The 23,483-nt window shown below is 46.5% G+C and overlaps 2 protein-coding genes and 2 long non-coding RNA genes across 7 annotated transcripts; 1 reads left to right on the forward strand and 3 right to left on the reverse strand.

Moving 5' to 3' along the window:
* Nucleotides 1-1,483: 1,483 nt before the first annotated feature.
* Nucleotides 1,484-5,776, reverse strand: qtrt1 (queuine tRNA-ribosyltransferase 1). Its single transcript, XM_061302642.1, has 9 exons — nucleotides 5,479-5,776; nucleotides 5,174-5,242; nucleotides 4,960-5,098; nucleotides 4,633-4,827; nucleotides 4,360-4,498; nucleotides 4,208-4,283; nucleotides 4,028-4,137; nucleotides 3,575-3,659; nucleotides 1,484-2,494 (listed from the first exon to the last, which is right to left on the reverse strand). Exons 1-9 carry the CDS (start codon nucleotides 5,758-5,760, stop codon nucleotides 2,342-2,344), a joined length of 1,248 nt encoding a protein of 415 aa, XP_061158626.1. The 5' UTR covers nucleotides 5,761-5,776; the 3' UTR covers nucleotides 1,484-2,341.
* A 175-nt stretch (nucleotides 5,777-5,951) lies between these two features.
* On the forward strand, nucleotides 5,952-22,757 carry dnm2a (dynamin 2a). 4 transcript variants are annotated; one of them, XM_061302573.1, is made up of 21 exons: nucleotides 5,952-6,447; nucleotides 10,726-10,799; nucleotides 10,988-11,137; nucleotides 11,237-11,440; nucleotides 11,518-11,616; nucleotides 11,685-11,845; nucleotides 11,932-12,074; nucleotides 12,143-12,278; nucleotides 12,531-12,598; nucleotides 13,627-13,765; nucleotides 14,586-14,672; nucleotides 14,831-14,901; nucleotides 15,549-15,600; nucleotides 16,356-16,367; nucleotides 18,093-18,203; nucleotides 19,699-19,808; nucleotides 19,873-19,984; nucleotides 20,057-20,221; nucleotides 20,304-20,527; nucleotides 20,640-20,897; nucleotides 21,022-22,757. In XM_061302573.1, exons 1-21 carry the CDS (start codon nucleotides 6,287-6,289, stop codon nucleotides 21,092-21,094), a joined length of 2,610 nt encoding a protein of 869 aa, XP_061158557.1. In that variant the 5' UTR covers nucleotides 5,952-6,286; the 3' UTR covers nucleotides 21,095-22,757. The 4 variants fall into 4 exon arrangements, 3 of the variants coding, with proteins under 3 accessions (XP_061158557.1, XP_061158555.1, XP_061158556.1); XM_061302571.1 differs by lacking the exon at nucleotides 13,627-13,765 and adding an exon at nucleotides 13,059-13,197 and having other exon boundaries at nucleotides 5,954-6,447; XM_061302572.1 differs by lacking the exons at nucleotides 13,627-13,765; nucleotides 16,356-16,367 and adding an exon at nucleotides 13,059-13,197 and having other exon boundaries at nucleotides 5,954-6,447.
* LOC133170071 (uncharacterized) lies at nucleotides 6,261-9,979 on the reverse strand. Its single transcript, XR_009718495.1, has 3 exons — nucleotides 9,593-9,979; nucleotides 7,499-7,637; nucleotides 6,261-7,155 (listed from the first exon to the last, which is right to left on the reverse strand). It is a non-coding gene; the product is annotated as an uncharacterized LOC133170071 (long non-coding RNA).
* LOC133170066 (uncharacterized) lies at nucleotides 17,985-19,056 on the reverse strand. Its single transcript, XR_009718490.1, has 2 exons — nucleotides 18,715-19,056; nucleotides 17,985-18,403 (listed from the first exon to the last, which is right to left on the reverse strand). It is a non-coding gene; the product is annotated as an uncharacterized LOC133170066 (long non-coding RNA).
* Nucleotides 22,758-23,483: the final 726 nt, after the last annotated feature.

Genomic DNA, 23,483 nt, shown 5'->3' on the forward strand with positions numbered 1-23,483 from the left:
CGGCGCGCGCGCGGATCACCGCAAAAACCTCCGTACGGAGGAGGGGGAACCACCACCCCAAAATCTCCGCTCCTCCTCGTAGTCCTTATAATAGCATCACCATCGGCGACATGGTGCTTTCTGATCGACTCGGCTTCCTAATTACAATTCGGCTGCACTTGCCCCCGCGCCGAGGCAACAGGTTGCGTCTGCGAATCCACTTTGGCAGCTGAAGAGCAACTGGTTGCTTGCGTCGCTCGTCCGCAGCATCCTCCCCGCCTGAGCTCCACATGCATCGACGCGCTCGCTGCAAGTGTACGACCAGCCACTGGGGATTAGCGATGCCACCACTTGGGTGTGCGTGCGCGCGCGCGCGAAGTACACGACCAGCCTGGCCACTTTATTAGGAACACCTACGCATTCTGTCATATTTGTTCCAGAATGGTCATTATGACTTGAAAGTAGTAATAAAATGAATTTGTGGGGGTAAAATAGCTTTCTATAGCACCATGCTGTGCCTCTAATTTGATATTCAAAAAGCACCATGCCCGAGGAAAAACAACCAAAGACCGAAGGTGCAACTCATGAGGTGTCACTCATTTGTTGTGCGCTTTTCTTTATGGCCTTAGCAATAATTGTCATTGGTTTGATTTTTATTTTATTTTTTTGCAACAAATGATTGACCCCTTTTTCCTGATTGTTTTTCCACAGGCGCAGTGAGAGGCACAAGATGGATTCCTAATGGCCCATCATTTTTGTTGTTGCAGTTTGCAGTACATCACAATGAGGTAATTCTAATATTATACTCACTTCTCCATAATAATCAATTTTAGTCGAGGCAGATGTCATTATATAAGATCTTATTTAGGTTGTGCAGGTCTACCAAATGAAGCGACTGGTGTGTATATATATATATATTTTAAATGTAATACGATATATATATCAATTAAACGCCATCCTCCATCAACACCTTCGCCTCATTAGGAGAAAAACAAAATAACGCAACGGGAATCCACGCAACCCCTTCACAAGTGTCCATCACAACTGCCTACCACTGAGTTGTTGGTGCACTTGAAAGTTCCAATACTGCTCTTTAATGAGCATATTTGTCATGTTGCTTTTCTGAAACAGCAACCGCCCCCCACCCCACCCCCCGATACATGACAACGGGTCCAATTAACGCAGTGAAAGCCTTAAACACTTTTCTGGGGCCCAGTAATACGATTCTGCACGGCTTGGCAACTAAACCCCCCCTACTTCCCTGCCTCTTTTTCACCAGGCATATTCCAAAATAAACAGCTAACACCCATACTGTAAATATAATCCTGCGATTAATTAAGATATCATAATCGCATAGACGCAGTGAGGAGAGAATATGGGCGTATTTGGAAGGGGGGGGGGGGGCGCAATATGTGCTTTTAGTTTGCAGAATCACTTTGTGCTGGAGTGGAGAGCTATCAGTGCTTCGCTTGGGAGATTATTCAAAAAGAGGTACACACTGGGCCAAATTTGAGAATTATTATGCAAATGAAGCGTGAATCAATATCCCAAGATATCCATTTTAAGGCCCGGGTTTTGTCCTTCTAGAAGAACAGGTGTTAAAAATCAATAGATGTTAAAAATCAGTACGCATGTCCCCCTCGCTTCACAGGAGCATGCAAGTATTATCTTAAGAGGACCAGCGTCCATTAGTCATCTCCAAGTGAGAATTATTTATCAGCCATGACCAATTGCTATTAATGCTCCATTGGTTTCTTGTGTGTATGCAGATATTTTGCCCTCTGCTGGATGTAACGACGAGCACCCACTTGACTCGTATTGTCGCGATGGACAGCAAAGTGCACGCGCTCATCACATTTGTGCTTGCGATGACAAATGAACACGCCTCCTTTTAACACACCCATCCGTGCAAAGAGCAAGACAGGCGAGGCGAAAAAAACATTTCTCCTTTCAGGTGGGTGGGCCTCACCGCGTAACCATGGCGACAGCACCCCAAAAAAAAAAAAAAAAGAATGGTACGCATCCCGTGAGACACGCTTTTTTTTTTTTTCTCTTTCCAAACCTCATTTAAACCATATTCAGTGGCGTATTATCATAATGTCTACTCTGAGGACAATTTGCAAAGGCTGCAGGTTGTTTGCCTCGCCACATAATAAAAGCTCCATCTCGGTGATCTAGAGCCGAACCCCAGCCCCCCCCCCCCCCCAAAACGCCCACGCGCCCACAAAACAGGGTAATACAAATGTAAGCAACGAATAAAAAAACAATCATCTGTTTAAGAAACGATCTGTCGCTGTTCATCTGCGTGATCGATTAGCTGCATCTATAAAAAAAAAAAAAAAAAGGGATTGTCTCTGAGGTGTTACTCTAAAGTGATGTTGACGGAGGCCAGAGCATCCACAGCCCAGCTGGGGTACTGGTCACGGGACGGGAACATACGGCGCATGAAGGCTCGTATAAAGTCTGGGAAGCGGCCTTGCACGATACTCTGCCGCACGGAACGCATCAGGTTGAGCTGCAGGGAAGAAAAAAAACATGTGGGATTATGCCATATCAAATTAAAATTACATTCCAATCTGACATTGTTAATTGGATTTGAATCGACTTCATGATGTAGTAGAATGTAATTTTTAAATCGAAAAAAAAAAAGGCTCAATCCGACCTGGCCAGAAGGCTTTATTTTTTTTTTTACTATGTATTTATTTTCAGGAGTTCAATGCTTAAAAAGGACAGTCGGCCATCTTCTTTCCTTGCAATTTTAGAGTCATCAGTGTGTAAACATCTCCACGGCAAGCTAACATTGACCACCGTAAATGCTGTTGGTTAGCGCTGTTGTTCGGCAAACGCATTGTGTGGGGGAAAAAAAAACATTTGTAACAGTGCTAAAAAGGCTCATCCTTCACCCCTTGGCAGAGCGGGGTTCATCGATGAATCGCCATGTCTCCCGGTTCGTGCGGCTCAAATGGGATAGGGAGGCCCTCTTTTGAATTGTGATGTGTTGTATAAGTAGACAGCTACAGCGTGAGTGTGTGTGTGTGTGTGTGTGATGCCGCGGGACGCGTGTCACAAGGGGACACTCCTCACTGTTGTGTTATTGTCGTTTTGCACAGTTTGAAGGATGAGTCATATATCACGCTCTGTCTGTCACAGGGAATCTCTCACTGAGCTCAGAACAAAAGAGGGGCATTTGATTACTTGATTTTATCTCCAGTTGATGACAAGTCATCATTGCAGCACCACCCCCAAGAAAAACAATTGTTATTCCCCGCCTTTTTTTTTTTTAAAAGGACATTGTATTGTAGATATAAAAAAAAAAAAGAAAATGTGAAAAAACATTTTTCATAAAGTGTAATCAAGCAGAAAGTCACATGATCTGTATGAGTGTTTTGGCCCTTTAAGGGGTGTGACCGAGCATCAGGCGTTAGGGTCGGTGTTGTCGGCTGTTTCATGCACTTGTTTTCATTTTCATTTCCTGTGTGTGACTTTAATGGCTTCTTTTTGCCGGAAACGTGTGACATAATGTTGCACTGTGTTATTTCCCTTTGTGTTTTCTGCCATTAAATGTGTATTGAAGATACGCGGTCGCTATAGTTACCTGATAGGCGATGTTGTGGATGGTGATGTGATGCATGGCTGCTGTGTCGCTCTTAAACAGAGCATGCAGGTACGCCCGGCTGTGTCTGAAACAGAACAAGCGTGCCTTTGCATATAAGTTGAATTATATATTTGGAATTTCTCTTTCCCCATTTCAGCCTTTATAAAAGCCCTCTGAGGGTTGTACTAACATCATTTAAATATAATGCAACACAACTGCGAGCTTTTTTGTTTGTTTTTGTAAGGCTTCCTCTGAGGTTTGTTTGTAGAAGTACGCAGCAGCTTTTAATAAGACCCAAAACGATATACTGTATCAATAAAATCTGCTTTGGCAAAAATAATTGTGCATTTATGCCTCTCATGCTGAGAGGTTTTTAATATGTTGACCTGGGCAACTGATATTGTTAATGAAAATTTACAGATGTAGTTCTATCCCTTTACAAGTCTGGCCAACCTTTTGCAGGTGGGACACTGGCAGTCAGGATCAATGGGCTTGAAGTCCTTGGCATACTGCTTGTGCTTGACCTGCAGGGATCCCCAGGGTACCAACGCCGAGCCGAACCTCTGAGGAACGACACGCGTGACTGAATTTAACTCCTTTCAAAGTCGAGTCACATTGGAAGGAGGATCTCACCGCTGTGCGTGTGGGGAAGACGCAGTCGAACATGTCGCAACCCAGGGCGACGCACACCACCAAGTCCACGGCGTACCTGCGGCACGGATTGCAGGTCAGTTCAACCTTGAGCACACTGTGAAGCGTCAACTTCAGTCCTCCTCTGTACTTACCCAACGCCCATCAGGTAGCGAGGCTTTTCTCGAGGTAGGTGGTCAGTGCTGAGCGTCACCATCCGCCAAAAGTCATCCTTCTCTTCCCCTCCACTTAAGCCTCCGATTGCAAAGCCGGGAACGTCACGTTTAGTCATTTCTATGAGACACGCAGGGAAGGTTCGGTAAATATTCACTTAGACACTTCATTAGGTACGCCACTGAATGACATTCAACACAAAATGCATAGATGGGTTCAAGATCGAAGCCTAACAACAGAATGAGACCGAGTACCATCGAGACAGGTTTTGCGAAGCCCGGCGTTCAGCCCGCCCTGGATGATGGCGAAAAGGTTTTGCTTGTGCGGATTCTTATTGGCTGTGATGCAGCGATCCAGCCAGCGAATCGATCTGTGCATGGCCTCCTCCACACGCGGCCCCGTCACTGTGCTGCTCACTACGTCGTCCAGCTGCATCATAATGTCTGAACCTGGACGAATTTGGCGATTTGGGCTATTCAAGAATCTTTAAAAAAAAATAAAAAATCTTTGCAGTACATTGATGTGGAGGAACCCACCAGTGGGTTTGCCTTGGGCCCCTATAATTGACAGGAATCACTGACCTAGGCTGTTCTGTATGGCGATGGACTTTTCCGGACTGAGGAGGATGGTTTCTCCGTCATAGGGTGACTTGAACGTGACCCCTTCTTCGGTCACCTTGGAGAGCTCCACAAGAGATACCATCTGGAAGCCTCCACTGTCCTTCAAAGCAGTGGAAAGAATCATATTTTAAATTGGTCTCGTACTGCAAGATAGAATATCACCTTAAAAAGTTACCGTCAACAGATTCCTTTTCCAGTTCATGAATCCATGCAAACCATTGGCCTTTTCGATCAAATCCGGTCCCTTTGGAAGCAGAACAAATAAAGGGGATTGGGGTGGAGAAAACTTTAATTGGTACGCTCTTTAAAACATGTCATCTATGACAGGTAGAACAGTTAAATGCTCTTCCACTAGATGGCATAAGGCACAATTAACCTGTGCAACCACTTTTTGATGACTGGTGTGCCATGACATTTTTTCAAATATGTCCCTTAGCTCAATAAGGCTACATCTTTGCATGCTATCTAAAGATTCCGTACCGGCCTCATCCCCAGGTGGTACGTGTTCCCGAGACATATCTGACATCCGAGAGCATCCAGTTGATCCGAGGTGATTCCCTTCATGGTCCCCTGAGTGCCGACCGGCATGAAAACCGGCGTGCTAACAACGCAGTGCGGCAGCTTCAAGTCGCACGCTCTCGCTTTTGTCACCGGACACTCGGCGACGATGTGTAAAGTGAGGGGAGACGCGATGGCGAGCGCTTTCTTTAAAGACATGTTCGTGCACGGCTGTGTTTCCACGCAAGGACCGGTGGCGGCCATGTTGGTGTGAGTCACGTGACAGGGAAGTAGTTTGAGTGGCGTACGTGTTCACCAACCGGAAATAAGATTCCGGAAAGGGGCTTTGAGATTTTAAGATATCCAATCAAAAGGGTCTACGAAGAAGCGGCAGAAAACAATAGCCAATAGAGATCAAACGTTGGCATGAAAGAGGCGGGGCTTAACATGCCGGTGAAGATCGGATGTAGTTTCCGCTGACCGGATAATGTTTGTGTAGTAGTGGAAGTTTTGTTATTCGAGTTCTCCGTTCACTTCCATTTATTGAACGTTTTGGCAATGTCCTCCGTAAAAGGCAAGATATTAGCCGTGTGATTTACACACCGGGAAGAGCACAAATGTTTGTTTATTAAACACTCAAGAAGTAAAATTCTAAGGTATTTGAAGTAGAATTGACACCGTATTCCGGTGTGCACCTTATAGCTAACGGAGTCGAGCTAGTCGACGCGGCTAACTTTAGCCTCCGCTTTTTTTGCGTTGTGCGGAGGAGCTCCTCTGAGCTAACGAAGCCATGGGGAACCGGGGCATGGAAGACCTCATTCCCCTCATCAACAAGCTTCAGGACGCCTTCAGCTCCATCGGGCAAAGTTGCAATTTGGACCTTCCGCAGATTGCCGTGGTCGGAGGGCAGAGTGCCGGGAAAAGCTCCGTCTTGGAGAATTTTGTGGGCAGGTAAACTCACCTTGGTGTCAATAACTACTTGTTGGTGTTGAATCGAGGTGATTGAGCGGTTTGCTGGTCCGTTCGGTGTTTAAACGTACCCAACGAACGCACGTCCCATACAGTGAAGCTAATATTTCATGCTAACTCCTACAGGCTGTCGTAAACCTTTTTGGTGAAAGAGTGCCCATTCAGCAACTTCAAAGTATCAACATTTATAATATCGATGTATATTTTCCTCTTGACTCCGCCTGAATGCTGTTTCAACCAGAAAGCAAGGTCAAATGTCTTCCGTATATTGACAACTGTGATGTTGCGATCAATTTAATTATTTGCCATACCCGTACGTACCATTGACGCTTTCATATCTGTTTGTGCGTTTTATACGGAGTCATACTTTGTTCTCTCTTGAGTCAATTTAATATTGAGCTGCCGTTCCATTGCAGAATGTGTAGTATTTCAGCAGCCCTTACTGCAATTGCTTTGTACAATAGCTCTCTTTCAAAACTTCTGCTCTAAAAATGGAGACAGCGGCTAGTCACAACTTCCTTGTGCATCTTCCGCTTTTATTGCTTTTTGGGCATTTCAGAGAGCACAATCGAGTTCGTCCTGGCCTCGCCCACCTCCGCAGTGAATAAGAACTGCCTGCAGGCAAAAGACTAAACAAGCTTGCTCTCGGCCTGCTTGTTGAGCAGGTTTTCACTGCGGTTGAAGCCAAACCTGTGTTTATGGAAGACACAAGAACAGCGATCGGCATTAGATAGACATTGGGTGAGAGAGCCTGTCGTAACATGCTCGCCGATTTGAATGCACATGCAGGCTGGTCCGTTTTTGTTTTTTTGTATAGTGAGACATTTGACACTCATCAGATACTGACTGACAGTCAAGAGACCCCCGTTTCAGTGCCCGCTGGCAACCTTTGAAAATGTGCTGTGACTTTTACAGTCTGATGGGCTTTATGCAACCCGCTCAGTAATGATGTGACAAAGGTGCAAGGTGCACATGAAGGCAATGTGTCCAAGGAATTCTGTAAGAATGGGTGTGTTTTTGTGTGGTGACTCACAGTTGAGGGATCCAAATACAGTATAGCTTGTTTCCCTTGTTGAGGCTGGTGAAAAATAAATGTATCCTTCCCTTTCTCCATTTTTCATTCATCATTCAGCATGCTGGCTTCTCCCACAGCTGTTTTCCAGGTGTACTGTCTGTCATAAGTTTAAATGATGAGCAGGTTTTATACGGTTGCCTGCGTCACTAAAATTATCGGAGCAATACATTTCTAACACAGTAATGTTTGTTTGATTTCCAATAAAACTTTCAATTCCATCTCTTCAAATTCGAATTTGGGCGTTTAGTGCCTCCATAAATGTTCCATGGGGAACAAAACCAACAACGCTACCTAAATTGTTTCCACCAATTTTTTTTACCCTCTGCCAACAGTCCTTGCAATCCGTTAGTGAATCAACACGGTTTGTCGTCTTTGTTAATCAAGCGCTAAGAATTAGGACCCGACTGATAAATCAGCCGGCTAATTTAATCAGCCAATATGGGTGGTTTTAAAATTGGTGAAAATAGGCTGCTTGATTTATGTATTTTTGCAGGCTTTTCATCCGTCATTCATTTTAACACATTAAAACAACACAAGATAACGTAACTGCCAACTGATTTTCCTGTAATGCATATTTTGATTGTTGAAAGGTAAGGGGCCAAGAATGTCACAACTCGCCTCATGTCATCCTTAGGCTTTACACATAGTCAGAAATCAACAAAGCATCAAACGAGCCCATAGCTTATTGCGCGAACATATGGTTGCAATTTGCAAGAAGTCAACGCTTTCCTCTCCATGTCTGTATGTGCACTGCCAAAGCGTCAAAGTATCAAATTATTACTGCTATTCTATGAATTTATCAACATATCATAGCTATTCTTTTACACAAGAACAGATTGCTTCAGTTGAGGGGGGGGATTTTAGTATTTAACCCGGTCTGCTCAGGTTCAATTGAGTTGGCTGGCGCTGATGCGTTGATGGGATCTGGGACCACGTTCCCGGCGAGTGTGTCACAGGTGAGCAGAGCACATTGGATGCTTAGCCAGACACGAGATAATCAAATCTCTTCCGCCTTGCTGATTTGTGAATGCTGCTCTTTGTTAACAAGGAGGAGATGTCATCTTGTTGAGTTTCCCTCTCTAGGCCAATATGGACCCTGACACATATAATAAATACAATACACCTTTTTAGCGTCCGCTCTAGCTTGTCTTCGCCAATGATTCATTTAATGAGGTTCAAAGTACACTAAACCATTTGACGTCAAACATTGCCCTTTCTGGGAAGCTGGTTCACTTCTGATTTGTTTGGATGCCTTCTTCCTTGATGATGATTCTACTTGTCCCACGGTGGAGGAAGGGCAACTTATCTCAACACCACCAGCCGTCGTATTTGCTGCTATCGGCCTTATCTCGGATGTTGTGAATGAGATGCTGCTGCGTTGCTGTAGTGCCATTATAAAGCTATTAGTCCACTCAGCTATCAAGACAACTGTAGCCGTCTGTCTTTACAAAGATAATGACATTTACCCACCCTAAGAGAGTATGATGCAAGATAGCCGCCATCTTCTCTCCCTATCCTCCTCTCCATCTTTCTCCAGAGAGAGATTCGCACGCCGACGCTCGGCCCGACCCATCCATAATGTATGAAACGATACACAATCTGCTCAGCCTCGTCTATCATTTAAAGCCCATCAATAATGGAATCCGGTTCTTTTGCCATCCCTTTCAATAGGCCGTCGCTATGAAAGCACGTCTCTTTGTGAAGACAATTCAGCCAATGGCTCTTTTATGGCTGCCCCCTGGAACGTTTCAACAGTTTGATCCATTTGCTCGCTCGCTGATGGCGACGCTTAACTGAACCACCATTGAGTCGCTCTTTTTTTTTGTGGCAGACCGCTGCGCTCTCGCTCGAGTTAGCGTCCGTTAGTTTCAACAGCATCGCTTTCTCTCTCTGGTTCACCATTTCTACAATTCCCCACCGTCTGCCGCTCCCACAAATCAGCACTGGCAGCTTTGTGCTGATGTAAGAGTCATCTCGAAACGTCCCCGTTGCGTCCTGCTGCCCTTTTACACAGACCACAGGACTTTTCTTCTCGCCCTGGCGCTGACTCACCGCTTCCACGATGAAGTCAGCAAGCGCCGCCATGGTCCGCCAGAGCGTGCGATCCAGCAGACATAAGGAAAACGTCCCAGGGCGGGAGCGGCTTATTACCCCCAGATGTTGAAAACTGAGAGGGGGGGGGTGACGTTAGCTTCGCGGTTAAACAGTCGTCGTCACGAGCCGTAATCATCCAGCCTATAGGTCTTCTCACCCATTCGCACGACATGTTGCGCTGACAGCTTTTGTTCGTTTGAGTTGCCGTCATCGATTGTCGCCGAGGAGGCATTACTGTGGCTGAAAGCACTTGTATTGACACAGGGTGGCTTCGCACAAAAGCTTATTTGAAGCCATTAACCCCGCTTGTTCCTTAAACTTGAACAATGGCTACCGTTGTTCACGCTCAAGAGCCATAAAGGCTAATCGCGCTTTAAAACATCATGTACTTTATATACATTTATTTATAAGCAAGGGAAACATCACAGTATTGTTAAGTAGAAAAACAATGAATGGATACAAAAAGAAGATAACTGGTTTCATAAAGTATAATTAAGCTACCATTGGTGTGTTTTGCGTCTTATAGTGGTGTGGCCTCGTGAGCGATGTCAGGAACTTTGTGTGTGTGTGTGTGGCTTTGGCTTGAGTATGGTTTAAGTGTACTACACTTGAGTGTGCTCGCCTAGAATCCAACAGAACAGCATTTTTGAAAGAATCTTCAAAAGAACGCTCAGTTTAATGGATGTTGACATTGAATCTCTTGAGTGTCGAGCCTGTTGTTATAAAATCACAGTCTGTCACGAGTCTCGAGGTTTGCAAATTAAACACGAGCTGAAATGTCGAATTCCTCGCCGGTACAATGTGCGGAACTCTCGGGTATTTGATTTTCCTCACAGCAGTGGGAGTGAGCTGAGCAAGCATAAACGCTTCGCCTCGGTCTTTAATGATGAGACAAAATGACTTTGTCACATCGGGCGCAAGGTGTGAAATCCACCCCCGAGCCTGTCACCCTTCTCCAAGAGTGACGCCGTGCTGTGAAAGCGCTGCAGATGAAATGACCTTGTTCTTTTGTCTGCCGGCCCTCTTACCCAACATGTTTTCACGTCGGCTGTTTTGTTGAACTCGCCCCGTCTCTCTGTGTGTCACCCAAGGGACTTTCTTCCGCGAGGATCTGGCATCGTTACACGCAGACCTCTCATCTTGCAACTGGTCAACAATAAAGCAGGTGAGTGCGTCGCAGAGTATTTTTTTATTCCGGCAACCTCAGGTCTGCGTCATCGCCAGGATGCAATGTGGCCCCTCTGTGCTGCCGTGCCGGAGGCTAGGCTCTGTCATCTGCCATCACGCCGCGTTAATTTAATATTCCCTCATCTCCCTCTTGTCCTTTCCTTGTCCTCCAACCTCCGTGCGTAGAATATGCCGAGTTCCTGCACTGCAAGTCCAAGAAGTTTGTGGACTTTGAAGAGGTACGTGCGGAAATCGAAGCGGAGACCGACAGGATAACGGGCTCTAACAAAGGCATCTCCAATATCCCAATCAACTTGAGGGTCTTCTCGCCACATGGTAATAAACTGAAATCACATGCATGCTTTTTACTTTTCACCCATGGACTCTGATCATAGTTTATCTTATCCTCAAAAAAAATCTTTGCACTCCTGACAGTTTTGAACCTGACACTGATCGACCTTCCGGGAATGACCAAAGTTGCCGTGGGAGACCAGCCGATAGACATCGAGCATCAAATCAGAGACATGCTCCTGCAGTTCATCACCAAGGACAGCTGTCTGATCCTGGCCGTCACGCCCGCCAACACCGACTTGGCCAACTCGGACGCCCTCAAGATCGCCAAGGAGGTGGACCCGCAAGGTAAGCGCGTTGTGTAGGAATTGTTCTTGGTTTGCGTCTGCACGTGCGTTTTGTAAATTACGTGAAATGGCTGGCAGGTGTGCGCACCATCGGCGTCATCACAAAACTGGACCTGATGGACGAAGGGACGGATGCAAAAGATATCCTTGAAAATAAACTTTTGCCCCTGCGAAGAGGTAAGGACTTTGAAGGGGAGCACATTGGCGGTTGTTGGTTCTTAAGTGAGTCGTGTGTGTCCGCTCAGGCTACATCGGTGTGGTGAACCGTAGTCAGAAAGACATTGACGGTAAGAAGGACATTCGTGCTGCTCTGGCGGCAGAGAGGAAGTTCTTCCTGTCCCACCCTGCTTATAGACACATAGCGGAGCGAATGGGCACGCCGCATCTTCAAAAGGCTCTCAATCAGGTTTGCTTCCGCATCTCCATTAAAATAAAAAAAAGTCACGCTTGGCGTGTGCTTAAACCAAGTCCCCCACCGTTTCCCGCCTGCAGCAATTGACCAATCACATTAGGGACACACTTCCTGGTCTGCGCAGCAAGCTACAGAGTCAGATGCTGTCCTTGGAAAAGGAGGTGGAAGAGTACAAGAACTTCCGTCCAGATGACCCTACACGCAAGACCAAGGCTTTGTTGCAGTGAGTGCACTTCAAACGTACAACTCGCCGCACGCAAGACAATTCTTATTCCTCCTTCTCCGCCACAGGATGGTGCAGCAGTTTGGTGTGGACTTTGAGAAGTGCATCGAAGGCTCCGGAGATCAGGTGGACACCAACGAACTGTCAGGCGGCGCCAAGATCAACCGCCTTTTCCATGAACGCTTCCCGTTTGAGCTGGTCAAGGTCAGTCGTGTTGCACATAAACATTGATAGACCCAATGCACAAATGACTTGCGCAATACCCGATACCTCTCGTTGTTCCTCCATTTGTGTCAGTGTTTTTTTTAAATGTTGTATTTCAGTAATGTCAAACAATCTAAAATCCTGTAGAAAGCCTTACTTGCTAATGTTTTCGTTCAAAGCCAGGTGACCCATTACTATTGTACATTGATGCATTTTGGACCAGGTACAATATTTGTCTTTGTTTCTTCACAGATTGTCTTTGATGAAAAGGAGCTGCGTCGGGAAATCAGTCACGCAATCAAGAACGTTCATGGCGTCAGGCAAGTGGAGCGCAACAGTTGACCATTCTCGCCGTCTACGTTCATTTGCTCGATTTTAACACTTAGTGTCTGTCATCCGTGGTTTTTAAATCAAGCAGGGATGAATTTCCGGTTCTCGAGAATTACACTTGCTGTATTGAAATCGTCTTCTCACTGCAAGTCTGCCAGCTGCTTTTCGGCGCTGAGGAATTCCGTTCTTGTTTTGTGTTCCGTTTTGTCGACATTAGTCACGCCGTATCTTAATTTCATCTTCATCATCCAGTTTGTGTTTGAGGGCTTTTTTTTTCATCATTACATGATCTGTTGTCAATGTCCGTGTTTTATTAGCTCTCCGATGTCAGTCATTCTTTTTTTTTTGGTCTGCTCAACCATTCGTGTGCATGTCGGTCAAAGGTCCACACGTGTTAACTGTCCCGTGTGTCTGCGTCCGCTTGTGTCCTGTCTCTCTATCCATCCTCAGAACGGGGCTGTTCACTCCAGACCTGGCGTTCGAGGTCATCGTGAAAAAGCAGATCGTTAAGCTGAAAACGCCCTGTCTCAAATGTATCGATCTGGTCATTCAGGAGCTCATCAACACAGTCAGGCAGTGCACCAACAAGGTACTGCGCCCGTCCAGCATCTCCCGAGACGGCAGGGCGAGCGCGGGCCGCCCTGCGTCCAAGCGGCGCTCTCGTGTTGTGGAGTGTTGTGACGGGTGACGTGTGGTCAGGTTCCCGGATGTTTCAGGGCCTGTCTGAGCATCTGGGTTCTTTCCTGGACAAGCCGCAGGTCGTACAGCTCAGAAAAAGTCGTGCTCTTGGACTGTTAATTCGGCCCTTCTGTTGGTGTCGGTCCAAAAAGTGGGAAAACCTTTGGCTTGTCCGCTGCTTGCCTTTTTTTTCCCCCTTTCTCGTCGACAACTAGAATCGACTAACTGAATGCAGACCCTGTTTTTTCCTTCCCTGTCTCTTTTTTTCCCCCTTTCTCTTTCTCCATCTGCCACACAACAAATTGCAACCTTCTAACCTTGCGCCGACCCCCCACCCCAGAACGGGGCTCTTCACCCCCGACCTGGCTTTCGAGGCGATTGTCAAAAAGCTGATCCTCAAACTCAAAGAGCCCAGCCTCAAATGCGTGGACCTGGTGGTGTCCGAGCTCACCGACCTGGCCATGAAGTGTGCCGTGAAGGTAACCGTGGGACACGCCCGCTGGGCGACTGGCATGGAAATAGAAGCCATCTCCTTCATTGAAGTCCGCTTCCCACCTTTACCTCCCCTGCAGCCATTTGTGTCCCCGTTTCGTCAGGATTTTAAGCGCAACTTAAAATTTCCCACTTCCATGAAGTCGTCTTTAGATCATCGAAATGTCGTTTTCACACCGCCTCCGCATTGCTTGCTCCCATTTGCCTCCATGTCCAAATTCCAAACTGGCCTGCCCGGCTATGCTTCCCCACTGAGTCGCATTGGCAGACTGACATTCAGATGGACTTGGAGGGATCTGGGGCGGACTGGATATGACTGTAATGGGCCCTGAAGGCGCTGTGAGCTGAGTTGCCATAGCAACCGTGCTCCCCTGCCCCCTTGTGGACAGAGGAGAACCCTCCACGACGTCCCACCTGTGCTTCCACCCCCTACATTCTGTCACTTTCCCTTCTCATCCAGCCTTTCACACGCATGCCCTCAGCCAGATATGACTATTTTGAAATGGAAAATCTCTTTTTGGGTATCTCAAGCTCCAATTTATTGCAACGTCGTTTCGTCTGGCTGATGGTAAAAGTTGTATGTCTTTGTTCGAAGAGATGGCTGCTATATACTGTGTGTTTTCTAAAACGCGTGGCCCAGAAATGGCACTTGACTGTCTCCTTCCCTTTTCTTTGTTCTCATCTTTATTATTACTTCTCACACCTGTCCTCTTTCGATTGGTAAGTGGTGCTAGGTTTAAACTCGCATGTCTACACCAGAGGGTTTTTTTGTGGGTCAAGCACTGCATCAGCTGTCTTGTTTTTCAGCTCAATTCCTACCCGAGGCTGCGAGAGGAGACCGAGAGGATTGTGACCACTCACATCCGAGAAAGGGAAGGAAAGAGCAAAGATCAGGTGAGCTGGATGATGAGCGCTCTGAAATTGATGCTGAGTCGGAATAGTTTTAGGACATGTCTCATGCGTTCACCGTGACAAATTGACAGCGCGTCTCTCGTCGTCGTGTTTAATTTTGACCTCGCTGTCCTAATTGTGATTTTCTGCTTCAAATGAAGGTTCTGCTACTGATTGACATTGAGCTGTCCTACATCAACACCAACCACGAGGACTTCATTGGCTTTGCTAAGTATGCACATCCAGTTTTTCCCTCCACCGTACCCCGACCCTCCCCGCCTTACCTACAGCTTGTTTTCCGTGGCTCAGTGCAGACATTGCGTTCCTCATTAAATGCTCGTCCTACTTTAAAAATAAGATGCCCCGTAATCATAATCAAACCATACGTTAAATCTGTCAACTTTTGCATTCAAAAAGTTGCAAATACTAAGCTGCTTGGAAGCTGCAATGCATCCCGTGCCTGCACATGCTCGGTGTGACGGTAGCCCGTTTGCTCGCTGTGAGTGTGTGTGTGTGTGCATTTTGTGGCACCTGACGAAGAGAGTCGGAGTGTGCGTTCGGTGCCTCGCGCCTGCATGGCGAGTAGATTCTTCCGTGTAACGCGGCGGAGCTCGACTGGAGCTCTTTAACGGTTCTTATGACATCACTTTCAGTCTTGACTACAGAAGGCTTGATGATGGTAGCCCCCCAGGGTTCGGCAACAACAGGTGGGATGTAGGCCTGTGTGTATGGTGCGTGCGTGCGTGCGTGTGTGTGAGAGAGATTTCTTCTCATGATTTGGAGCGTTCACCAAACAATACGGGAGTTACTCCAATGTGTACTTTAGAAGCTCTTTGTCTCGTCGTCTGTGCTGATGGTCTCGTCTTTGTGTGACGACAGTGCGCAGCAGAGGAACACAGCAGTCAACAAGAAACGAGCCGTTCCCAACCAGGTACGTTCCACCAGCCGCCGTTGGCCTTTTCACCACTGTCAAATTTAATCTCTCCTGATGGATGCGTCCCCTTAGCAAGCCTATTCATTGTTTGTAGCGCCAGTTTCGGCCGCGGCTTTTCATCTGCCGTGACTTACGTAGCTGCTACTCAGAGCAACCTTGAGTGTTGTTTTAACTGCCAGGATGTGCTCATTAATGCGGACTAATATGTGCACATCTGTGTGACTTAAAACCACAGTTGTTAAACTAAAAGGTTGACGTCAAGTCACCCAGCTCCCCCCGGACCCCGTCTTCGTGCTTTGCTGCAGCCCCTCACTTTTATCTTTTTTTTTTTAAAAGAAACCTTGCAACTACGTTTGCATGTGAGTGTATGGGCATGTTCTTCAACTGCTATGAAGCATTTAAGGCCCCAATTGTAACTTTTGTTGTTATGCTGCATTAACTTGGCTCCATTAACTATGCGCTGTCTTATGTATCAAAATTGAGAGCGTGCATGAAGCTGGCGCATGTCACCTGCGCTATAAACGATAACCAGATTGTGGTTGAGCTGAAGTCATTTCTAATTGCATGTAACTCTCTGGCTCTGTCTCTCCCTTGTCTCCTTTCCTCCATCCTTCTCCCCACCAATTTCTACTTCCTCTCCTCTTCCTCTCCTCCTTTACACCCTTGCCTGCTTCCTCACTTCTTCTGACTGGTTTTCTGCTACCCCCACTTCCACCCTTTTTTCCTTTAATTCCCCTTCCCTATTACCACAGGGTGAAATTCTGGTAAGTACCTGCTGATATAATTCACACCTTGCCAGGCAAGGCAGCAGAGGTAAGGCCGGGCAGCAGAACCAGGGCGGCCGCATCCAGGTCAAACTCGGGAGACGAGCGAAAATCATTGCTCTCGCCCTACTGAGTTGTTTCACCCCTCTACAGCTGGGCGCTTTTGGCGAGCTCCTGGAGGAGAAGGTACAGAAGACTGATTGCAGTCCTCCCAGTGCTGTGCAGTTACCAGTAATTTGGAACTGCCTGTGCAATCACTGTGAATTATTTGATAACAAGACAATAATTGTCTGCCATTCTCTCCACGCCACTAACATTGAAAGCCAAATGGTGCGTGCCGCCACCGTTCAGAGATGACGCCGGTTCTCGTTGTCTTCAGGCTCTCGCCTCTGCTGCCACCGCGTACTCGGCGGACCCGAAAGTCTGCGTCTTGGTCTCATCCAGGATTTTATTGGGGGTGGTCGGGGCGTCCAATCAACAACATACTTTTGTCGTGACTCATCCGTGCATGTCAACTTAACAAATAGTCGAAAATAAATGAACTGTCATCTTCACTTAGCATAGAAAAACACTCCTGAACTTTACATTTGACCATAGGTGGGACTTTCAGAAGAAAAATTGTGCAATATATCAGAAATGTTTATTTGAAGATTGAAAACAATAAGAAAAACAACACTAACAAATTTATTGAGCTTTTTTATTGCTATCCTACAGTCCAAAAAAACTCACCCCATTAAAAATTCATACATCACCTCCTGAAACGGAATGAACTGCCGGTCTGAAAAGGAGTAGGGCACAGTTTAAATGTATGATGACGATATGAATTCTAGCAAAAACGATAACGCAACAATATACAGTAGTCGTGTATAAGCTGCGATTGATCATTTAATACAAAGACCCTCACATTTCCAGAAAAATAGTTGAAAGAAATACTCAAATATGACACTAATTATTAACATTGTACCACAATATTGATATTTAGTCTCAATTTCCATCTGCCATCAACTAACTGTGTATAAACAAAAGCATCTGAGCAGCGATGCCCCCCCCCCCTTCGCATCCTTCAGCGGCTCCTGCCGAGAAACAATTTGGAAGTTCTGAGAAAGTTATTTTTGCTGGCAAGGCAGGCTTGCCGCTGGAAGGAACTCTTAATGTGCCGCACTTTCCCGTCCGTGTTTACGTTGGTGCCTACAAGCTAGCAACTTACTTTTTTTTCAAATACTCAGACACCTTTTTTTTTTTTAATTGCATCCATTCACACTTCAACTAATTGGAAGTCACGGGATCTCTTCTCCAGCTTCATCTGTGATTTTAGTTCAGTGAATAGAATCTACACTCTGCTCCCCCTTCTCTAACCCAAAATGAACGCCGCTAACACGCCCTCTTGTGTAAAAGCTGACACTCACACACTTGAGTCGCCTCTTGATCCGCCTGAGCAACATCTGCTTCTGTTTGGGGCCTTTTCCGTGGCATCACGACGGACTAATGGTGCTGATTGCAGTCATCGTTTTGCATGATGTAACCCATAGAAACCATCTCCTATGTCACATCCATTCTCCCTAAATCATAACATAGTAGAGGTGACTGTGTTTCATTTAGGATTGAAAACAACTCAGGTAAGTTGGTAAGTTTTTATTCACGATGTCATCGGGCCATTTTGACAATTGATAAAGCTGTTTTACGCGATTCTAACAACCTCTTCCCACCCTCCCGTCTTTTGATCAGGTGATCAGGAAAGGCTGGTTGACCCTTCACATTAGTATAATGAAGGGAGGCTCCAAGGAGTACTGGTTCGTCCTCACCGCAGAATCCCTGTCCTGGTATAAAGACGAGGAGGTGAGCGTCGTTTGCCTTCGTCCCGCTGGTCGGCTAACCGTGCGTGCGTGTGTCCCGGCCCAGCCTAACCAATGTGCAGACTACTGTTCAGCTGAAGCCGGATGAACAGGTAGTCTGAACACTGGGCAGGCGGGGGGGTGCGGAGGCCTCCGATGGGGGGGAAGGACCCCGAGGTCAGCGTGGCCGTCGGTCGCTCGTTACTTGGGACAGAGTACACAGAGATTAAACATTACCTCGAGGGTCACATACATGTTCCAGCTCACGCTCCTTTTCACGTCTTCAAAAGTTGATTTAAATTTTTTTTTTTAATGGCTACAGTGCGTGCATGGAATTACCTCTGCTTTGAATCTTTTGAGGACGTGCACGGTCACCACATAAGCTTGTCATTTTGCATTCAAGTCCATGCACTAAAGGCCCTTACTTCACTTCATAAATCATACATTTTATATCAAATGCAGCATCACGTCGAAGTAGGGTCGTGAAAAAACAAGGCTGTAAAAGCGCCACTCACCACTTTGTCGTCTTCGCAGAGGCCGCGTTCCCATCCAGTAAACTAAAAAAAGTAGACCCCGGCTGAACACGTTGCACTTTCTAACGCTGGCCGCCACCAAGAGAGACAGAGAAAGAGAGAGAGAGAGAGAGAGGCGACGCGAGTGGGGAGGATGGTGTAGGCAAACTGACGTGGCAGGCGGGCTGAAGTGTTCCAGCCGGGATCTGACTTTGGAATTTGCAGGAAATCGTACTGGGTTACGGGGGGCGTGGGGGTTGCCATAGTGTGCGTGTGTGTGTGTGTGTGTGTGTGTGTACGCGCTGGCGTGTGGCCTTACTGTTTGGACTGTGGGTCCAAAATCGTTGTCAGGGTCAGTTTGTCTACATTCGGCCAACGTGTATCATGCACGTACACTTTTTTTGTTTTGTTTTACACTTTGTGTGTTGTGTTGGGTGATGTAACGATTGGGCTCACGCCACCGTTTGCAGATATAAATGCTTCCAGATGTTTCTCCTCACCAGTGAAAACTGGCACCGCATCCTCCCCCTCCATGCTGCTCCTTCACGCACTTTTTCCTCCTCCCCCACCCACCACATTCCCTGATCCTCCTTTTTACACCAATTTGATGGTCTATTACGCAAAAAAAAAAGTATGTTCTATCACATCAACAAACAGTTTTGTAAAAAATATAATCATAGGTCAAGTGATCGCTAATTATATTTCATTCCATACAGGACGCTGACATGTCACATGGCCTTTTTTCTTGCTACGAATACCCGAAGGAGACAATCACACGATCGCAAATTTTCTCTATCGGTGACTACATCGTGTAACAACTACAATGTACCCGCTTCAAACGGATGTTGCATTCTTTTAGTTCACCACTAGATGGCGCTAGCTTCCACACTTTAAAGTCCACCCTATCCGGCAGTATCGTTTTTCCTCTGTCAAATTCGAATGAATGGATTCTGATGTTTGATGTTCCCTCTTTGCTCCCCTTGTCAGGAAAAAGAGAAGAAGTACATGCTGCCCTTGGATAATCTGAAGCTCAGAGATGTGGAGAAAGGCTTTATGTCCACCAAGCACATCTTTGCAATCTTCAACACAGAACAGAGGTCCGCTTGCACTTTTATCTGCAGCTTTTTTGGAGTCGTGCTAATATTGCGTTGGTGTGCGCAGGAATGTGTACAAGGATTTACGGCAAATCGAGTTGGCCTGCGACTCTCAGGAGGATGTGGACAGCTGGAAAGCCTCCTTCCTCAGGGCCGGAGTTTACCCGGAGAAGGACCAGGTTAAAGAAACTCAATAACATGACAAAGAAACATCCACAATTGGAAGTCTTGCTAAAGAGATGCCTCCCAAGACGGAGAACGAGGAGGCGGCGCCGGCGGACACCTTCTCCATGGACCCTCAGCTGGAGCGTCAGGTGGAAACCATCCGCAACCTGGTGGATTCCTACATAGGCATCATCAACAAGTCCATCCGGGACCTGGTGCCCAAGACCATCATGCACCTCATGATCAACAGTGTGCGTTGAGGAAGCTCAATTTTGTACATCCCGAGTTGTGTGTGCCACTATTGATGCATTCTGTTGATTGCTTCTCCCGCAGGCGAAAGACTTCATCCACTCGGAGCTGCTGGCTTACCTCTACTCGTCGGCCGACCAGAACAGCCTCATGGAGGAGTCGGCCGACCAGGCGCAGCGTAGGGACGAAATGCTGCGCATGTACCACGCCCTCAAGGAGGCGTTGCACATCATCGGTGACATCACCACCAGCACAATCACCACCCCGGTGCCCCCGCCTGTAAATAACACCTGGATACAAGAAGCCAGGTGAGACGCTGCGCTGTGCAGCAACTGGCTTGTTACTGATGGCTATGAATTAAATTAATGGAATTTAAATTGATATGAGCGTAATTACAACCAAAGAGCGTTCTCCTCCCAGCCCAACCCCTCAGCGCAGGCCGCCCCCGTCGGCAGCCCCGCCCCCCGGCCGCCCGCCAGTCGTCCGGGGTCCGACGCCCGTGAACCCTTCCCCGGTTTTTGGCGCCGCTCCGCTCAATCCGTCATCCGGCTTTGGCGCCCCTCCCATCCCCTCTCGGCCCGGCCCGGCGTCTGCAGCCTTCAACAGCCTCCAGGACCCCTTCAGCGCACCCCCGCTGATCCCCTCTCGGCCAGCACGTATCCCACCCGGCGTTCCCAGGTATGATGACCGTAACATGCCCCGCCCAAATTCTGTCTCGCTCCCTTTCTGTCTCTCTGACTTCTGTCTCTGTCGGGATGTTTTGGTTTCACTGCGTGTTCTCTATCTTCTCTCCACACTGCAGTCGAAGACCCCCTGGTGCTCCCTCTCACCGGCCCACCATTATCCGCCCTGCCGAGCCTTCCCTGCTAGACTAGACCCCGTGGGCTGAACCCACCCTAATTCTCTTCTGTGGGTCTGTGTTTCTGCGATGGGGCGGGGAGGTGATTTATGATCTATGCGTAGGATGCATTTTCAGTCTCATCCTGCCTGTTGCTCATGAGTCCCTTGAACTACCTGCTCAACCAATCAATGAGCTGAATCTGTTCAGACAACTTTTGAAAGGAATGCGTTAACTTTCACAACACGACTTTCTATTGTTGAATTTAAATAAAGAATGACAATGAATGGTGAGGAAATTAGAAAGTCACCATGGTTGGTATTTGACACTTTCTGCCTTACAGCAGTGCTTTGAGATACGAGTGACCTGACTTTGCAGTGAACTCATTTGACAAACAATTCTTTCAAAAAAGAGATTTCCATCGGTTTTTTGTTATCACGGTTTTATAATTCCACTATTTGAATCACCAGTGGTCATGGAACAAATTGAACTTGTATCTCAAACACTACTGTACTACAATGCCCCCAAACCTTTGTACCAATCACGTGACACTTGACAGTCGTATATTTAAACAAACATTGCGTTCAATAACATGGACACACATGCAGAGCAAGTAGCCAAACCGCCTTAACCAATTCACTACAATTCTGAAGAAGTATGTCTGTCCTTTTTTTCTCCCAAGAGTAAAACGTCTGCTGAATGTAGCTTTCGGTCCCTGAGCGGCCGTGTGCACGCACTTCCTCCCCGCCATCCATCGTGCGTTTTGACTCTGTAGCCGCTTCTATGCATTCAAACTCTTGTAAATAGCCAGAGCGGGAGGTAGCACATGTATAGCTGATTGAGTCAACATGCTTTAGATTTCAAACAGGAGAGCGGGAAGCATTAACGGCTGCGTGTGTGTCATGTGACTAACTTTTATTTATAACCCGTCATGTTTTGGTTGTCTGTGGATGAGGAGCCTTGATTGTTTGTTTGCTTGCTTGCTTTAATTCGGGGTTTCCCAAACCTGTTTGAGTCCTTCCGTTGTGTATTAGAATATACTGTACATAATAAACTACTAATAAAGAATTCAAGGAAGCTGACTGAAGAAGCGAACCGAAGCGTTTGGGAAGCCCTGCTTGCCTTTATTGAATGAGATGATCATCAATTTTGGGGCTTCTTGTGCTCAATGGTGGTGGTGGGTTTTGTGTTTTAAAGGCATAGTTTGTCCATGGAACCTCTTATTTAAATGACAAAAACTGGCCTTAAGTGATGTCAAGAATGGATTTGCTTGTCACCAACCACTCCTTAAACCTTTTTACATAAAGTACCACCTAAAAGAAACAATATACATGGCGCTTAAAGTGCCACCATCAGGACCAAAAGTAAAACAACAGAGTAAGTCAAATGGTTTTCATCAAAAACTTATCTAGACTGTATGTGTCTGTCCATCTAGCTGTCTGTGTGTCTGCTTGTGTGTTTGTATGTGTGTCTGTGTCCAGCTTTCTGTCTGTGTGTCCGCCTGTTTGTCTAGCTGTCTATGTGTGTCCATCTATTAAGATGTAATGTGTGAGAGATTAACATTGGCTGATTGTTGTCAAAACAGGCGTCCCGCTCCACGACGGAATCAGTGGTGACCTTGACAGTCCTTGGGCCAAAATGAAAAAGGATGCTACAAATAACTGTTCCAATCGTGCCAATAAAACATATATTGCCAATAACTAATACAACAGAACTTTTTATTTTCGTCTTGTGAATGCCTACATCGACTGCAGTAATCTAGTGAATGTAAACGGAAGTACATCCCTGTTCAAATACTAGATTTCTTAACTATTTACTTAGTTCCCTTTACATAAATACTGCAGAAATCACTCATCTTGTGACGTTCACGGACACTTCATTAGGTACACTGCCGTTTTCAAGTGTACCTAATAACAGGCCACTTCATTAGGGAAAAATCATGGTCAAGGCTGAACTAAACGCGCAATTACACTTTATTCTAGTACTGCCAAAAGAAAAGCCTGTTCCCCAGGGTCACACGCGCCCCCCCAGGAATAGCACCGCGCCCCCCAAGATATTAAATAAAGAAAACCAACTGGCTGATTGATTTGTTTTAATTGAGAGGGAAAAAAAACAGCAAAAGCATTTCACTAGCTGACCAGGAGATGGCGACAGCGTGGCATCTGAAGACCATGGATTGTTTGTTCTGCTATAGCCTAGGTGACTGATTCACAATTTGGTTTTGTCTGATAATAGATATTAAATAAAGAAAACCAACTGGCTAATTGATTTGTTTTAATTGAGAGAAAAAAACCCATCAGCAAAAGCATTTCACTAACTGACCAGGAGATGGCGACAGCGCGGCATCTGAAGACCATGGATCGTTCTGCTATGCCGGTTTAAAAAAAAAAAAAAAAACGTAATTAGCTAGGGGTCAAAGGTCAAAG

The sequence above is a fragment of the Syngnathus typhle genome, linkage group LG17, assembly GCF_033458585.1.
Source record: "Syngnathus typhle isolate RoL2023-S1 ecotype Sweden linkage group LG17, RoL_Styp_1.0, whole genome shotgun sequence".
NCBI classification, from domain to species: Eukaryota; Metazoa; Chordata; class Actinopteri; order Syngnathiformes; family Syngnathidae; genus Syngnathus; species Syngnathus typhle.

What these genes read in the sequence shown, in the direction of transcription:
- qtrt1 (XM_061302642.1), bottom strand. Translation starts at nt 5,760, where the DNA reads ATGGCCGCCACCGGTCCTTGCGTGGAAACACAGCCGTGCACGAACATG. An exon ending in TCGCAAAACCTGTCTCGATG is followed by an intron (nt 4,499 to 4,632) that starts GTACTCGGTCTC and finishes CGTGTCTCATAG; the next exon opens with AAATGACTAAACGTGACGTT. An exon ending in CAGTGTCCCACCTGCAAAAG is followed by an intron (nt 3,660 to 4,027) that starts GTTGGCCAGACT and finishes GTTCTGTTTCAG; the next exon opens with ACACAGCCGGGCGTACCTGC.
- dnm2a (XM_061302573.1), top strand. Translation starts at nt 6,287, where the DNA reads ATGGGGAACCGGGGCATGGAAGACCTCATTCCCCTCATCAACAAGCTT. An exon ending in GACTTCATTGGCTTTGCTAA is followed by an intron (nt 14,902 to 15,548) that starts GTATGCACATCC and finishes GTGTGACGACAG; the next exon opens with TGCGCAGCAGAGGAACACAG. An exon ending in ACCTGGATACAAGAAGCCAG is followed by an intron (nt 20,528 to 20,639) that starts GTGAGACGCTGC and finishes TTCTCCTCCCAG; the next exon opens with CCCAACCCCTCAGCGCAGGC.